We start from the raw sequence: 17,969 nt of genomic DNA, 5'->3' as shown, positions 1-17,969 counted from the left end.
GGGGGAGAGAGGAAGGAGAAGAGAAGGAAGAGAAGGGATGGGGAAAGGGAGGAAGGAGAAGAGAAGGAAGAGAAGGGATGGGGGAAGAGAGGAAGGAAAAAGAGGAGGAGGAGGATGGCCAGGTCAGAAGGAGGTTCTCTGAGAGTACTAACCAGATGAGATCCTAGGACACATGATATTAATGTCAAAATAGGCCTTAGTGCAGGGATTCTTCACCCTTTTTGTGTCTCAGCCCCTTTGGGCAATCTGGTGAAGCCTCCAGACCCACTCTCAGTAGAATTTTTAAAAAATAATTTAAGGAAATACTAAATTTCAGGTAGATGTCATTGACAATAAAAATGTAATTTTTTTTCCCCATTAAGGTTGACAGATCCTCTGAAATCAATCCATGGACTCCATTGGGGCCCTTTAACTCCAGGTGTAGGACCCCTGCCTTAGAACATGGAATATCTAAGCTTGAAAGGACCCTCTAACATTCATTTTCCAAATAGGGAGAAGGAGGCCCATATAGGAACGGTAAGTCCCTGGACTGTCTTGACCCAGGCTCTTTGCATATACTACATGCTTTATAAATATTTATTTGAGCCATCTGAGGTTAGTCAGAGTGTGGCAGAACCAGACTAGGATCCAGGTCTCCTGACCCCCCTGGCTAGGAGTTTCACTAGAACACGGTCTCCTGTTTTAAGTTCTCATTTCCCTTCTCCAGCTAGAGAGGTGAATCTCTGGAGGACAGGGACTGTGTCTGATACATCTCTCAGTCATTCATTTCACCTCACCCAGTACCTAGGACTGAGCCCAACGCTGGGGGGGGGGCCTCCATAATTGTCAGCTCTTGGCTCAAATGATGTGGCCAGACCATGAGAACTCCGAGAGCTTCCTTCCATCTGTAAAGGGTGCATCTGGTCCTGGCCTTCTCCCTGCTGGCCCTCCAACCCCCTCTGCCCAAAACACACACCATGGACAGACACACATACGTGAACACACACACACACACATACACACACATACTTCCTCCCAGGCACTGCTCTGCCTGAGCCTCTGAGATTAGCTACCATCTCCCCCTTCTCCATCTTTCCTGATCCCCCCAGGAGTCTGTGGGCACAGATAAGGCCAGCAAAAGCAGGGAGAGGGATGTCACAAAATCTCCCTGGGCAGGACTCTAGGAATTGCAAACTCCTTCATTGTTTGGATCCTCAGTTCTCAGTTCCAAGCAGAGCACTGACCCCTCCCTAGGCACACATTCTCCCAAGCCCTCGTGGAAACACATCAGTGGAGAGCAGTTTATTTCCATAGAATTAGTCAGTGACCCATCCTGGCTCTAATCATATAATAAAAATATAAACTGGGAAAAAAAAAACACAGATGAGCTAAAAAAAGCAACCAGTCAGATACTTCTATTGGAAACTTCTTTAAAAAAAAATATATTCCCCCCCCCCCAAAAGAAAAGAAGAAGAAATATCACACTGTTGGGACAAATGGGTGTTGAATGGACCATCAAGAAAGCAATAAGGACCCGTCATTCACACAATTATAGTAGTGGTAACAATAAAACTAACATTTCTAAAGTACTTTTCAATTTACTGAGCTTTCCTCAAGGTGTATAGCATTATTATTCCATTTTTCAGATGAGTACACTAAGGCTTGAAGCAATGAAATGACTTGCCCAAGAGCACGCAGCTTCTAAAGGGCATTAATGGAATTAATCCCAGACCAGAGAGGTTTTTCTCCTATAATGAAAACACATGCTTTGGAAAACAAATAAAAAGAGGGGAAGCTAGCTAGGGCAATGGATAGAGGTGCTCTATCCATGGAGATATCTATCTCATGCCCTGGAGTCAGGAGGATCTCAGTTCAAATCTAGCCTCAAACCAGACAGTTGATACTTACTAGCTTTATGACCTTGGGCAAGTCACTTAATCCCAATTACCTTGCCAAAAAAAAAAAATACTCAAAACAATAACATCTAGTATTGAGGGCAAAAGAAGGGGAAGAGATAAGTTTAATCGAATTCTAGTTGATAAATCTTTAGTGAGCACCTGCTTGGCTTTGCTCCCATCTCTGGGCCCAAAGGAAGACAGATTTCTTGTCCTCCTCTTGGGAGGAGGAGAGGGCAGAGGCAGGCTTCCACACTCCCCAGCTACGGTATGTACCCCTGAGCCAGGGACTTTCTCTCTCTAGGGCTTAGCTTCTTCCATTGTCAAATGAGGGGGGTTGGCCAAGACGTTCTGGGCCAGTTTCTGTTTGAAAGTTCCTTCCAGTTCTAACTGGCTGGATCCTAAGGTCCCTTGCAGCTCCCAGGCCTACATTCTAACATTCTGTGGTTGAAAGTCCTTTCCAGCTCTTACATTCTATGTTTTAAGATCCTACAAAGAGACACTTAGTTAAATAACAAAACAAGGCAGGCCATGACTGCCAAGTGAGTAATGCAGCTACTAAGAGTTTTCAGGCAGGAGGAAGTTTGGGGGGTGGGTTCGATGAGGTCTGGGGTGACCAGGGAAGACTTCACCCTTCACCAGGTGAGACTTCAGCTCCGCTCCACATGGACAGGTGACAAAGTCACAGGGGGTTCTAAAAGGTGGAATATTGGTGACTGTTCAGAATTCATGGTGGAATGTGGGCCATGAGCCGAGGTCTTGGCCAATTTGTGTATGGGGTTGGGGGGAGAAAGAGGAGGGAGGTGTGGTGAAGTTATTTTTCAGTCTCCTCTAACTCTCTGTGACCCCATTTGGGGTTTTCTTGGCAAAGTTACTGCAGTAGTTTGCCATTTCCTTCTCCAGCTCATTTTACAGAGGAGGAAACTGAGGTAAACATGGTTAAGTGATTTGCCCAGGGTCACACAGCTGGTAAATGTCCAAGGCTGGATTTGAACTCAGGAAGAGGGTCTCCCTAACTCCAGGCAGGGCAGTCTATCCACTTTATCCCCTAGCCCACAAACCTTTTTGAGCCCCACCCACCCAATGGCCCACCAAAACCCTCTTGAACCCTTAGTTCTTCTTGGCCACACAGGTAGCCTCCTGGGTAGCGGACTAGAAATTAGGAAGATTTGGATTCAAATGTCGCCTCAGATGCTTACTAGCTGTATGAGCCTGAGCAGATCCCTTAATTTCCTCATCTGTAAATTGAGGGATTCCAACGGGGTTACCTTTCAGGCCCCTTCTGGCCTCACCAGCCAATCAGACTGAGGAAACAGACGGAAAGGGAGAAAAGGAGGGAGAAATCGTAGCGGGGGAGACCTGGGTGGACACAGCCCTTGGCACAGCCTGACCCAAGCAGCCGAGGAATCAGGCCGCAATCACATTCCTTTGGTACCTCGAGCCCAGGCAGAAGGAATTTGTTTACATAGCAGGTTTTTTTTTTTTTCAGAAGGTTAATTTGGTAAGTTGATCCAACAGCGGTAACTTCTAAACAAAAGGGGGGAAAGGGGAGGGAGCAGCGTTGGGGTGGGGGGGGTGGAAAGGGGAGGAGGGAAGGGCTTCTCAGGGAAGCAGAGCCACAAAAACAAATCTTGACGCTGCCCTACACTGGCCAAGGCAGGCTGGGACCTGGAGAGCCAACAGCAGAAGCAGAGCCTCATGGAGAGTGAGGGGTGGGTGCCCAGGCCCACCCCCACCCCTCCACCCTAACTCACAGCATCTCAGCTATCACAGGCTACCCAATGGCGTGACCACCTTCCCAGGAGACAATACCCGGAATAAGGAGAGTGAATAACAGTCCACCCCAGACGTCCGGACCCAACCTTCCTCCCTGTGGGGTGCTGCCTTTCCCCAGGGCCTCCAGAAGCCAGAAGCCAACACCCTGGGCCCATTTTTAGCCAGCCAACTCTCTTAAAAAAGCAACCACATGAAGCAAGTGTGGGGCCCACTGGCCGGCTTTAGCCCAAAGCCTGGGGGCAGGGGGACAGCAGAGGCCCGAAGGAGCCTGGGGCTGTATTTACTTAAGGAGAAAAATAGCTTGGAGATCGGAGGCTGGTAAACAGCCAGTCTCCCAAAAACCAGCCCTGTCCGTTAGAGGGAGACTAAAAATACCCCCTATGATTATGCTATTAAAACTACCAACACACACACAAAAAATTACCCAGCCCTACTCAACAGAAATCTTTCAAGCAAGGCTGGGGGCTGGGGGCTGCGGGGACAGAAGGCTGGAGGCCTAGGCATAGAACTCTTGTGAGGGCAAGCCAGAGCCAGGCTGGCACTGACTGCCCAGAGGGAATGGCCCAGCCTGTCTACATTCAGGGCCCAGTGACTTCTATGACTCAGTTTCTCTTCCTCCAAGGCCCAGTCAGGCTAGGCTAATCCCAAAGGGCTTCTGCTAGTCCATAGACAGGCTGAAAGATGAGCTTAACCACCAGCCCCTCGGCTCAGTTTTCCTTCCCACTGTATGTTGGGGTCCTGCCAACTCTATCCCACTTCTGATCAGGTCCTCCCTCACTCCCTCCCAAAGTGGAAGGTGCCTCTGGATCTGAAGAGGAAGGAAGTCTGACTGATTATACAGAAGCCTTATTCCAGAGGACTATGGGGGTCACCCCTACCTAGAACACACTCACCAGCTCCCTATTAATTATAGGCTTAAATTCAAACTGTGCCTGGCTTCCACAGGAACCATGTAGTGGAAATGGTACCAGACATCCTCTGACCTACTCTCTCCCCAACCCAATGTTTCCCTGCTCCCCAACTCTCTGTCCCCCACACACTCCCCATCCAAACATGGCTTCTCCCAGAAATCTAACATATACCATGCTTAGCCTATATCCCCTCTCCATCAAGTCAGAAATTCCAACTTTTTTCTATTTCCCTCTTCTTTGAACCATGAGCCCCTCCTGTCCAGTCTTCAGATGAACATTTAATCACTCACTGACTTACATGCTTCTTCAAGACGTGTCACATGATCATAATAATACATGACACTTTAAGGTTCACAAAGTCCATTTTATATCCTTTGATAATCATGACAGCCTTGTGAGGAAGGTATAATTATTGTCTTCACTTTACAGATGAGGAAACTGAGGCTGGGAGATGTTACGTGTCTCACCTAGGGTCACACAGTTTCTGATTATCTAAGGCAAGATTCGAACTCAGGTCTATCTAAGTCCAGAGTTCTCTCCATTGCTCTTTACCTAGCTGCTTTTTATCAGGAAGGATGAGATGTACATATAAACAAAATAATATATAATATATATTATACATATTATGTAAATATATACCATATAAAATGTAATGTATTTGTATAAACAAAATAAATAAAAGGTAAATGGGGGGAAGGTCACCCCAAATCTAGGATAGCAACACAACCATAGTTAAGCATCCAACAAATACTTGAAATTATAGGACGTTCCATCTAAAGGACATAGTCTGTTAGATTCCAAGCTTCTTGAGGGCAGGGTCTGCTTTGAATGTCTTTTTGTCTGTCCAGTGCCTAGAACAGGGCTTAGCATACAACAGGCAGTTAATAAATGCTGATCAAATTGAATGCAGTTCAAATCCTTAATTATAGAGATAAGGAAACTGAGACCCAGAGAGAAGGAATGATTCACACAGTTCACACAGTTAGTGGCAAATGAGGTTAAGAAAACAGTTCTTCAGTCCTACAGCCAGCTACCTCATTGAGTAAATGAATGAATTCGGAAAATACTAAAGAAATATCCTGATGTGTCTAGACAGACATTTCTAAGATTGAGGCAAGTTCATGTGGAATTCTGTTGCTATATAGTTCTGGGATTAGGGGGTGGGGTGGGGAACCTTAGGAATCTGCAAAAGAACCCACATCCCTGATTCTAGTCACCTGCTTAGGTGGTGTCAAATTTCTCTCTCTGGGACTTGCATCTGGCTATCTGACCCCTTTCCTACTCTTAAGTTTGCAGAGACAAGATATGTTTCCACAGCCCTAGGGGACCAGGAAAAGCCTGCCTGGTTACACCAAACTTCTTCCACTCAGTCCCTATCATCGGCTGCACACTATGGCTCCAGAGACGACACTGCAGCTGTTTTAGACCCAGAGGCCTTAGGGAAGGCACGGTGGGTGTCCTCTCCCAGTGATGACCCAGAGTCTAGCCTGTTCCCCCAAAGGAGAGAGCTCTGCTGTCTGGGCAGGGTGTCAGACTCTAAGTACAACAGATGAATCAATGAGAAGCTAGGGAACATTTGTGGATGAAAGCATATCCCCAGATGCGTCCCTAAAGGCTTCCTATATTTTTTCTCAAGGTGGCTCTGAAATATCTTTCAAGGGTAGAAATCAGTTGCATATCAATCAGGAAGTCAGGAGAGAGTTTCTTTGCCCTGGGCCCAAGAGAGGAAGTACTGCATTCTTGCACTGGGCCCAAGAGAGGAACTCCTACATTCTTAGCATCTCTTCTCTGTTTGAAGGAGCAGTTACAGGCTATAGTTTCTGATCTCTAGCTGCAGAGGCTGTGAGAAATGGCCCCAGTCTACCTAGAGAACACATAAAAACAACACCAAAGTCTCCAACACGAAAGCTGCCCTTTGGCCCTCCCATCAAACTTACACCTAACATTTTGCTGGCTGCTAAAATAACCGATCTTGTTCCTGGAGACCTAGGGAAGGAGGCATGGTGCTGACCCTCCCCAGAGAGGAGAAAAGAAAGTAAATGAACCAGCCTTCTTCCCCTAGGCCTCAGGGTCAGGCCTCTAGAGATTGCTGAGTGCTGAAGGCATAGGCAGTTGGAAACTCTTAAGACAGACCTCCTGTCTGGATCTTTTCCTGAAAAATCAATCAAAATACTTTTTCTTCCTAAAATCTTTGTATTTTTACATGCATTTATAATCAGTGCTTCTCACTTTCTTCCTTCACTGGAACAAAAAGACAAAAACAAAATCTTCATCATATGCGTGATGTCCAGATAAACAAATTCCCATATTGGCTATGCCTGAAAATATATGTCTCTCTTTTAAATTCATCCCCCACCTCTGTGGTAGGGAGTGAGAAAAAATTTACAGACCACTCATGACATCACTATCCTGAACTTCATCAAGAGATGAGAAGAGAAAAGAAAATATATCTATACATACACACAGCATAATATAAGAAATGATCAAGGGGAGAACAGTTGTCAAGAAAGCACAGAAGATTTGAATGAACTGATGCAGAATGAAATGAACAGAATCAGAAGAATGACATAGAAACCAACCACACTGCCATCAAAGAACTGCACTAGATCAGGATTCTGACCAATGCAATGACCTCCCATGATTCCAGAAGATGGGTGATGCCAAGTCATGCTTCCCACCTGTTGGCAGAAGGTTTGGACTGGATCAGAGATGTCAAACCTGCCATAGTGGGCTGCGTGTGGCCCACAACACCCATACTTGTGGCCCTAACCAAATTAAGATATCATGGGAAAATATTTAATAAAACAAATAAAAATACAGTAATACAGAGACAGTATTAATGTTCTGTTTTCTAAGTCAATATGTGACCTTTGGGGATTGTTATGCAAGGTTTACCACCCCCATTTCATTGAATTTGACACCATAGGACTCGATTAGGGATTCTCAACCCAGGGTCAGTCAATATGCTTTTTTTTTTTTAAAGCAATCGGGGTTAAGTAACTTGCTCAAGGTTACACAGCCAGTTATTTCTGGGTGTGGTGCTGAGTATCTGAGCCCGGATTTGATCCAGGTCATCCCAACACTGGAGCTGGTGCTCTTACTCGCTGTGCTACCTGGCCACCCCAGTCAATATGCTTTTTAAAATTTTTTCTTAATACTTGTATTCAATATAATTATTTTACTTTGTAATACTGTGAATCTTACTTAATGTGTTTAAAAATAAGAGAGGAAAGCTAGACAGTGCAGTGGATAGAGCACTGGGCTTGGAATTAGGAAGGCTCATCTTCATGAGTTCAAATCCAACTTCAGACACCTATTAGTTGTGTGACTCTGGGCAAGTCATTTCACCCTGATTGCCTCAGTTTCCTCATCTGTTAAATGAGAAGGAAATAGCAAACCACTCTCCAAATGGGGTCACAAAGAGTCAAACACAATTCAAAAACAATAAATTCTGGGAAGAGATGCACAGGCTTCACCAGATGGCAACAAGAGGGCAAGATACCAAAAAAGATAAAGAATCCTTGAGCTAGAGAGATATGTTTTCAGACATAAGCAATGTATATTTTGTTTGACTATACTTTTTTGTAATGAGGAAGAGTTTAGTGGTGAGTGGAATGGGAGGAGAGGGAGGAAGGGATTTCGGATGAGAAGTGGGTGGGGAATGGGAGAATGATACAAAATAAAGAAAAGGGGCATCAATGAAATATTTTTAAAATACACAAAGTTTAGAAGGAGACCCAAACAAGCTGGGTAGTGTTGATATTTCTGTGTTAAATGAAGTATATGCTTTTTTTTAAAGTTGTAGCTCCAGAGATCCACAATTTTCTATTCAGTCCTCCATTTCTCTTCTTCATGTATGGAAATGTTCATGTTGGTTGCTGTTTGTCAAGTTTATTTGATGACAATTAGAAACATGGATAAAGCAGCATCTCTATCTTCAACTTGTTCTAAGAGTCTGACTGTTGGCAGATGATAAAGTCACCAATGAGTGGATCTCAGGAGAAGGGCCAGGGTGAGAGGGATAGATTATAAGTGCTGCAGGAGCTGTTCATGGGCTGCCATAGTTAGGGAAAGCTCCCTGGAACAGACAGCAGAGCCTGAGCTGGCTCTTGAAGGATGGGTGGGCTGTAGCCAGGGAGAGAGGACAAGGAGGGAAGAGGGAAAGGAAGCCATTGAGCCACTTTGGTGAGTTCACTCCCTCTTATGCCATAGTAAGACAGGTGGTTTTCTGTCACCTTCATTCAGAGGGCAGCTAATCTAATCTAAATGTAACCCAAGGTGTGTAACCTCTGCTGTTTAAGACAGACAGAGAGCAAAAGGACAGCAACCCACAAAAATATTTCACCTTAAAAGTCTAAGCAAAACATATACATGTGTGGACATACACATAATAAAAGCAAAACATTGGTTCAGTTAACACTATTACAAGGCGTCAATTGATGGGAATTTAAAAAAGTTTAATTTTACTATGGTCTATTTCATCTGTGCAATACACAAATAATTATAAGCAGATATTATCATTTTACTTTGAAATTAAATTTTCACCCTACTTGCTGTATTTTCTTTGCCTGATAGATTAAAAAAAATGCATGGCATCCACTGACACAGCTGCCTTGGAGGTATTTTAAATTCTGGTGCTTCTATGAACAGATGAGGCAAATAAGCAGCTTCTTATGTCTGATTCCCTCCACAATCTGGCTCCAATCTACCTTTTCAGAGTTTTTGTCATATCATATTACTTCTTTTATGGCACTCAAGATTCTCCAGCCCTGTCAGGAACTCTCAGATCTCCACGCATCCACAATGGCCCTTGGCTAGCAGAGCTGGAGAGAGAAAGCACATCCTGGCTTTAAAGTCAGAGGACCCAGGTTCCAATTCTGTTTCTGACGCTTATGTGACTTTGGATGCATCATGGGAATCTCCCTGAGCCTCAGCTTCCTTATCTATAAAAGGAAGGGGTTGGACTACACAGCCTTGGAGGCCATATCCAGCTTTAATCTGTCTTCCAGAGTCCTCCCCTTAGGGTTCAGGTCAGATGATGCCTCCTCCGAACTTCCTTCCCATATAACCACCCCACCCCTCCCACTGCTTTGTTCCTCTTCAGATCTTTCCACTCCTACACAATTTAACTTACATTTGTTTATATGTTCTATCTATTACTGGTATTTCCAGTTCAATAAATATTGATTAAGCACCTGTTATATGCAATCTAATAAGAGAAGACAACACACAAAAGGATAGTGGGAAGCAAAGGAGGGAAGGGAGATGGGACCCCAGAGAGGACCCAGCCAGGAGGTATCTTGGGCCACGTAGTTGAAACCAAGTAAGGCTGTGGATGGAAGGTAGAATGGCAAAGGCCATCTACCACGGAAATGATGTGGGTGGAGTTCAGGGCTCAGCCCCGCCAACCAGAGGGGAGAGGAGGATGGAGGCCATGGGAGGGTGGTGAATGGTAGCCGACAGCAAGCTCTCAGAAGACAGCTATCGACAGCATCATTGATTCTCATCCTTATATTCCCAGGGACCCAGACGGTGGGAGCTTGATTAAAAAAATAAATTTGCCTGATTTTAAGTTATTGCTATTTATTTCTCAGTTTATTTTCCTTTGAAGAAAATGTGAATCATTTGTGGGTTTATATATTAGCATTCCTTATTTTGTTTGTTTAACCATTTGACTTTGTTGATGAATGTAAGGAAATAAGATGAAACAAGACCTGACTGGTATCTTAAAATCTTGGTATCATAAAATCAAAGCTAGAAGGGATCTTAGAAATATTCATTTTACATATTGGGAAACTAAGGTCCAAAGAAGTGACAACTCGACCCAGGTCCCCAGTTTGTAAGCAGCAGAACCAGGGTTCAATTGCAGCTTTTATGATTCCAAATTTCAGACCACCCTATTTCAGACCACTGCACACTGCCTTCCAAGTTTAGTGAGGCATCACCCACAACTGGAACGTGACTGCTCAGTTTTGCAGGAAAGGAAATGAAAGTCACCAGATTCAAAAGACAACCCTGCAGGAAGCTGCTTGCAGCTTGGGTAGTCCCATTACCACCTGTCCCCCATCCCCCACTGCCCACGCCTCCTCCATTTCTCCCCTGTAAGGGCTGGATGGCCACAAACCAACAAACCACACTTACACTCCTTCACCTCCATTCCCACCTCCAATCAGCCTCCAATAAGGGGAGCCGGTGGGAAGGGAAGGGTCTAGGTCAGAGATGAAATCCTCTCAGTGGGCAAAGAACACTGGACTAGGACTCTGGAGATCTGACCTCTAGGTAAACTGCTATAAGAGTAGTAGTGGGGTGGGTCTGCGGTCCAGAAAATCTCAGTTCAAATCCTGCCTCACACACTTCCTAGCTGTGTGATTCCAGGCAAGTCACTTAACTGTCATCTGTCTCAGTTTCCTCATCTTAAAAATGGGGATAAAATTAGCATCTGCGCCCCAGGGTTGTTGTGAGGATCAGGTAGGATGGTATTTGTAAAACATTTAGCACAGTATCTGGTACATAATAAGTATTATATAAATGTTAGCTATTTTTGTGACTAGTTGTGTGTGACCATGGACAATTTACTTAACCTCTGTCTGCCTCAGTCTCCTCAATCTCCTCATATTAATGGCACCTATCTCCCAAGGCTTCTCTGAGGACCAACTGAGGTAATATCCATAAAGAACTTAGCACAGTGCCTAGTATACAACAGGAACTTAATAAATGCTTATTACCCCCCCACACTCCTTAGGTTTCCCATACGTCAGATAGGGCTCCCTGTGTCACCTACCTCACTCAGAGAATGACTTTGTGTAAACTGTTCTCTAAATGGGATCTATTATTAATCTCAGAAGGATCACAACTGCTCCCTCCACATCACTACCTTGCTGTGTGATCTGGGCCAGTCACTTAACCACTCTGAGTCTCTTGTTTCCTCATCTGTAAAATGGAATAATAATAATACCCTGCCTACTCCTAAGGTTTCTGTGAGACTCCAAAGAGTGTGTGTATACAGAACTTTGAGGACAGAAAATGCCAAGTGAAGGCAGGAGGGTGACAGATGACTGCAGCTGACACTGCCATGCCTTCACTCATGCAAGGCCCTGGGACCACACCCCTAAACACCCCCTTCTGAAAAGCATGGGATGGAGTTTTCACAACATGCTCTGATCCAGCCCAGATGTTAAGAAACAGCAGAGACAGGCTAACTGCTTTCTAGCCACCTGTTTGTCTTTCCACCCCTGACAAAGATTGTATTTCTTTCTGCCGACCTCACCAGCGCCCTGTCTGTCTTTCCTATCTAGCTATTGTGGCTTTGGGGCCTGCCCCAACACAGGGAACCCAGCCCCTCTTGAGAAACGTCATTTCAGAAAATGGGTTCAAAGCCACAGGCTCCACTGAGGGGATGGGGAGTACACTTACTCAGGTAGGACTGAAACCAGCTGGCTTAGACCAAGATCGTCCCAAATGGGCCCTAGGACCCGAGCCAGGAACCACATTTCTTTCTTCTTTCTGATTCTCAAGTTTCCTTCAGTTCCAGCTCCCTGAGTGACAGCAGCTCTGGTGAATGATATCAGGTGTTCTAGCACCCGCCTGCTACTAGGCAGAGAAGCCTTATAGGGAGTGGAGTGAAGGCCTGGGGATTCAGGGCCAGGATGAGTCAAACTTGCACCCTCAATTATTGCCTAAGCCCAGGCAGTGCAAATTTTCTGACTAATATCTTCTGACTGATGGCCTCACTCAAGATGAGTTATTCATTTCCAAAGTGCTGCAGCAGCCAGGGATTGTCTGAAGGGGGGCAGTGATTCCAAAACACCAGGAAAACTGGGGTGTTAAGAACAGCTACTCAACCCTTTGCTCAACCTTGGTACTTAGCAAACATGAATCATTTGGAGCTCCCAATCACAGGCTCCTTGAGCATTAGAATTGGAATGGAAGGGAACTTTGAAATAAATTGGTCCAATCCCTCATTTTCCAGGCAAGTGAGACCTAGAAAGGGTCATCTAAAATGATTGTGTATGGCCTTGAGCAAATCTCTTCTCTTTTCCAGTCCTCACTTAACTCATCTGGAAAATTGGAGAAACAGTAGTACTCACTATCTCTAAGAGTTATTGTGAGGAAAGCACTCTGAAAAATGAAGCTTATATGTATAGAAACGGGAATTATCGTCATCACCATCATTAGGGAGAGAATCAGAGATAGAACACAGATGTCCTCCCTCCCAGGCCAGTCCTCTGCCCTGAACACTGTGCTGCCTCCCCCAATCTGAATGATGTCTCCACAATACTTCAGTCCTATCTAGAGAGTCCTGAGGATTCTCTCTGTAGCAGAGTTCAATCTAGCCATAATCGTCTAATAGGTTCAAGGCTTTGCCCTTCCCTTCCTCTCCCTGGAGTCTAATACTCCTAGTTTCTAACACTTAAACTGAAGAAAAATTAACTTAAGATCAGTCAGACAGTCTCCTGTCTCAAAAGATAATTTCAACAGAGCCCACCATGATAAAGTCATCCAAGGCTTTTTGTTTTTAAAGAGCTCTTTATTTCCTATCCCTCAGCTTAAAAACTTCCAAATGACCAGTTTTTTCTCGGACTTGTTTTTACCTTCTCCCCTTCAGAAGGCAGAAAGCAAACAAGACAGTTCTGTTTACAGTCCCATTTGCCTTTTTGGTTCTCCTGGATTGGTCCGGGGCTCTTCTGTCCAAAGACTAAGCAGAGGAAAGTTTTAAAAGCCTCTCCCTTCCCTTCAATGGTCTTCATTGATTCTTTTTTTTTTTTCCAGCACTATGAAAATGTTCCCAAGTTTGGTGAGATTTCTCTCCTACAAACCAAACCAAGGGTAGCCCTGTCTGAGGGCTAGGCTGGGACACTCATCTGGAATCCTTCCCCACCAACCCCACCCCCATTCTCTTCTAGTAGCAAGCCAGGATAGTCATTGCAGTGATGTGATTTAAGGGATATTGGTAAGGTTTTCCCTCTCTCTCCTCCAATGTCTCAAATTCCAGCTTCATTAAAAATAAGAAGTGTTTCTTTTTGAAAGTTAAAATATTCTATTTCCACTCAAGTGTGAATTAGTTTGCTTTCCCTAGAAGAGCCTGGTCCCACTTAGAGACTGAGTGTCTGAGGCAGGGGAAAGCCTGGATGTAGTTTTAGTGCATAGAGCCCTGGGTAGAGAGGACTAGACAGGCTGATTTTAGGAAAGAATACTGGATCTGAAATCAAGGGAGCTGGAATTCGAGTTACTGGCTCTGACGTCTATCAGTGGTGAGACTGGGCAAGGTGGGGGAAGGTCTCTGTAAAATGGAGATGTCACAGTAAGCCTTTGTAAATGTTAAAGGGCAATAGAGATGCGATTTGTTATTATATCACTAGCAAGTGGAATGACAGGAGTGCGAGGAGCGGGAGAGGGGCCCTGGAAGGAAGGTGGAAGAACACTTTTCCATTTATGCTAAGGTCCCACTAGCAGCTTAAACTTCTAAGGACTGAGGTTGTTTTTTTTTTTCCTGACAACCCAAGAGTGACAAATGAAGGGTAGTGGGAGAAGTGACAAATTCAGAGATCCATGGGACCTTTGGCCGGACGTCTTTGAGAGTAAAACCCCATAGAAGAAAGAGCTGGATTTAGGACTTGAGCGGCATGCCTCCTTTGTCTAACCAGCCAGAGAGCGAAGCGCTTTATCATCCTCGGGTTTCCTCCAAACTCAGTTTAGATCCTCTCCCCCAAGGGTTGATTACCAGAGCAGAGGCCGTGCTAAACTCCCCAACGTGGCCCTTCACTACCTCCGCCCACCCAACCCAGACTGCCGCTGTAGGGGCCCCTCGGGCCAGGCCCAGGAGGGCTCAGGGCAGACCTGGCTGTTTTTTCCAAAGGAGGGGACACCACCAGTTCTGCACGTCCAGCTCGAGGTGGGGAGGAGCAGGGTTAGTGACGGTGGGAGCAGGCGCGGGAATAGACGTTAGTTTTGGACGGGAGGGTCCAAATTAAACAGTTCCAGGCAGGAAACCCGCCTTCTCCCAGATTGGTCAGGAAGTAGTGATGCAAGTTAGTGAATTTTTAAATGAGTGAGAAAGAAAAGGAAGATAGCCCCCCACAGGGACACCGTATTACTGATTGTACTGGGAGTTCACCTAGTTCCCCCAGTCTCCAGAGAGATCCCCGCCCCAAGACCCCCGAACTGACGCAAGAGCCCCTATCGGCTTCCCCATGGGGCTCTCGGTGGTATACCTTCCCTTTGGCTGGACAGCAACTGCCAGGGATCTCAAAGGGCACTGGGCACCTCACGGCAGCCCCACGGGTGCAACCCTGGCATGTGAAACGCCCGGAGCCGCACGAGAGTGCTCCTCCCCCCACGAGCCTTTCCAGAGACCAGTGCTGCCGCCTCCCCACTCCAGGAGATCTGAATCTTGCCCTGAGGAGGGGGCTGTTGGGGAGGGGGCGGGGCGCTGCTTGGGTCTCAGCCTGCTGTCCAGGCTGAGAAGTTCTGGAGTAACTTTGCTACCGGGGCTCCCCACCGAGCTTTGTTTTATGACTCACAAATGCACTTAGAGTGAATGATAGTTAGCTGTGTTCGCTGGGAGTTGGAGGACAAGGGGGAGGCCTTGTCCCCCGCTGGAGAGTAAATTCCTCTGGGGTAGGAACTGACTAGACTAAACTTTGTATCTTCTCCAGTGCCTAACACACAGTTGGGGCTACCTTTGTTTTATTTGTTGGTAGATGCAGGTTATTGGAAACACCTCCCCTCCCCCCTTTTAGGAAACTCGGCCCAGAGTGGGTCCCGGAGCCTAGGACCCTCCCTCCTTCCCTTCCCTGCTGCCCACCTCCTCTTCCCCCTCCGGGACTCACCCGCTAGAAGGGAGAGCGGCAGCAGCAGCCAGTAGAGGAATCCACAGAGTGCGTGCAACTCCATGCCGGGGCCGCCCCCCGACCCTCCGGCTCAGGCGGCTGGGCTAGAGGACTAGGAGGCCGAATGAGATCCGCGAGTCGCGAGGCACAGGCGTGAGGGGCTAAGGGGCCGAGTCTGCAGCCGAGGAGCAGCGCCCCATGGTGCGCAGGGGTAGGCGCGCTCACTCCATGTGCCAGGCGCCGCTTCCAGGAAACTCAGATGCGCCGCTTCCAGGAAACTCAGATCCCCGGCTTTCCCCTTCTCCTCCCGCGCTGAAAAGTAGTGGCGGGCGCCGCCCCTCGCGGTTCCGGAGATTTGGGGGGTGGGGGCTCCCCGACTTAACCCGAGCGGGGAGCCGGAGTGCACCAGGCGCTGTTCAGAGCTCGCCGCCCCTGGCCCCAGGTCAGGAGCCGAGCCGAGCGAGCGTGGCCCGGGCGCAGCACGAGGCGCAGCGCCGAATTCCCCGGCTGCGCCGCAGACCCGAGGTGTCGGCTTCTCAGCTCCCCCGAGCTAGCGCCTCTTGAGCCGCCGCCGCCTCTCGGCCGCCTCCCGCCCTCCTCGCAGTCTTTTATAAGCTCTGCCCTCTCCCGCGGCCGCCCCACCACCTCCTCTTCTGTTTCACTCTGACAGCCCCACTGGTCAGCCTGGCTCTGCGCGGCAGGAATCCCCCGCCTTCTTTCTCTAACCCCCGGCTCCAACGCTTCTCCAGCTCCCCAGTCTGCGTCCTCCGGGCCGGGAGCCACCAGGACCGGGCGGAGGTGGTGCGGGACCCTAGTCCTTTCCCCAACTCTCTGCGAAGAGACGGACGCCCAGCTGGCTCAGTCACCCGCCACAGTGCTCCTAGTGAACTCCGCGAGGCCCCGAGACCCCTTGGCACCAGCCCCTAACCCGTGGGTGGAGGAGATCTTGCCCAGTTTCCCGCTCCTCCTTACTGGCCTAGATGAGAGCACGTAGGGAGACTTCTCGCTCTCTGGGTGGATCCTGACCCCACTGACCTGGCCGGAGTACTAGTGTTAACCCGACACCCCAATCCAAGGCCCCCAACTCGGGGCTGGAGTAAGAGCCAGGCACGGAATAACTTTCACTTTGCTTCACAAGCTACGGAGGCGGAGAAACAGCGCTCTCTAGAGCCCAATGAGGAGACCTACACAATTCAGCACCCTGTACACTCTCCCGGTGCCCCAAACCCTGGAATTTAAAGAGGCATAGTGCCCTTCAACTCTCATTTTATAGAGAAATGATATAAGGCCCAGATGTCCCCTTGTGTCAGCTCATCAGGGATCCGCCCTCTGTTTGTGCTCTGTTTATCTGGTCCCTCGGTGAATGGGAATGTGTGGCCCCAGGAACTCTGGAGTGACCCACAGGAGGGGATTTTTCTCCGAGAGACAATATCATTTCCCAGGCCGAAAAAGGTATGAGCTACTTTTGTACTGTGATCTTCTGGCATCCCGACTCCCGATCCAGGTTGGTTTCTGCCTCCCTCCGATGACCACAAATCACTTTTCTCTACTGCTAGGTTTTCTTTCTACTTAAAACAGAGACAATCATGACTAATTCAAAAGAAAGCGACTGGCTCATTAGTGGTTGCAATGTCATTCATTTAACATGCCATGCCTATGATATATCATGTGTGGGTATTCCTGCCAAATAAAGCCAGGAGGTGCCTAACTTTGGAGCCAGGAATATCGTTTCATCTCTAAATATTCAAGCCAACTCTCAAATATTACAAATAGCAGAAAAGCTCAGCCCTTATTGGCAGAATTTCCTTACCCTGGAGATCCCTCCATCAGTGAAATCACAGGTCCACTTCCAATCCCTATCCCTATCCCTGATCCTTTCATCTTAATGCCCCTACTCCACCCACTTAATAAGAGACTTTTCCTGAGTTGCTGTGGTCACAAGTTTCACCATCTACAGTAGTGATCAGAATCTTCTAATGAAGAGTTTCTTCAATCTTAGCTAATCTGGTTCTCACAGCACAGACCAAGAGCCTGTCCCTGGGCTTTCCAGTTTGTACCTTTGAGAACCCAGGACCAACCCAGGACCATCCCAGGACTACAGAGGAACATAGACTTTGATGGAGGCTGTGTGCATCTCTGTCTTTACAATAACAGTCTCTCCCAGTGCTCTGCCATAGTGTGGAAGTTTTACTGGGTACTCAGATTGTGTGCCAGAAGAAGGTAAAATCTGCCAGGTCTCACCTCACAGAAAAGGCTCTGGATACAGCAGGCAATGGACTATGTGTTTAACCCCTAAGGAATATCCCAGCTAAGTTTCCAAAAGCTCATCTCCAGAAAACCTGACCACTAGATGAATTTCTTTCAACCACAGCAATTTAGAAAACTGCTTGCCAACAGACTGCAGTCTTCATTGATGAAGCAAGTGATGAAATCTGCTGAAATATTTTGGAGATACTGTTTTCCAGAGCTAAGGCCTAATAAGCAGATTGTGTCCTGAGCTTGACATAACAACAATCCTTTGTGTTCAGAATGTCACCCTATGGCAAAGTGTATTGCTTGGACCAACACCAGGTGTTCAC

General features: G+C 47.1%; 3 protein-coding genes across 4 annotated transcripts in view; 2 read left to right on the top strand and 1 right to left on the bottom strand.

Moving 5' to 3' along the window:
• PIEZO1 (piezo type mechanosensitive ion channel component 1 (Er blood group)) overlaps positions 1 to 16,755 on the bottom strand; it is a 174,163-nt gene extending 157,408 nt beyond the window's left edge. Inside the window, exon 1 of the mRNA XM_069085562.1 lies at positions 15,391 to 16,755. Within this exon, the coding sequence (XP_068941663.1) occupies positions 15,391 to 15,454 (64 nt within the window). The 5' untranslated portion in view covers positions 15,455 to 16,755. The remainder of the gene's footprint in view (positions 1 to 15,390) is intronic.
• Positions 1 to 17,969, top strand: part of TRAPPC2L (trafficking protein particle complex subunit 2L) — a 423,767-nt gene that overhangs the window by 258,252 nt on the left and 147,546 nt on the right. The window lies entirely within an intron of this gene.
• Positions 16,684 to 17,969, top strand: part of CDT1 (chromatin licensing and DNA replication factor 1) — a 48,583-nt gene continuing 47,297 nt past the window's right edge. The window contains exon 1 of the mRNA XM_069085878.1: positions 16,684 to 16,842. Coding sequence (XP_068941979.1) covers positions 16,684 to 16,842 — 159 coding nt within the window. The remainder of the gene's footprint in view (positions 16,843 to 17,969) is intronic.

The sequence above is a fragment of the Petaurus breviceps genome, unplaced genomic scaffold, assembly GCF_028583685.1.
Source record: "Petaurus breviceps papuanus isolate PSGF00001 unplaced genomic scaffold, PetGlider_PUasm1.0 176, whole genome shotgun sequence".
Taxonomy (NCBI): Eukaryota; Metazoa; Chordata; class Mammalia; order Diprotodontia; family Petauridae; genus Petaurus; species Petaurus breviceps.
The sequence above is the reverse complement of the archived record's forward strand: the minus strand, read 5'-3'. Positions and strand labels throughout refer to the sequence as shown.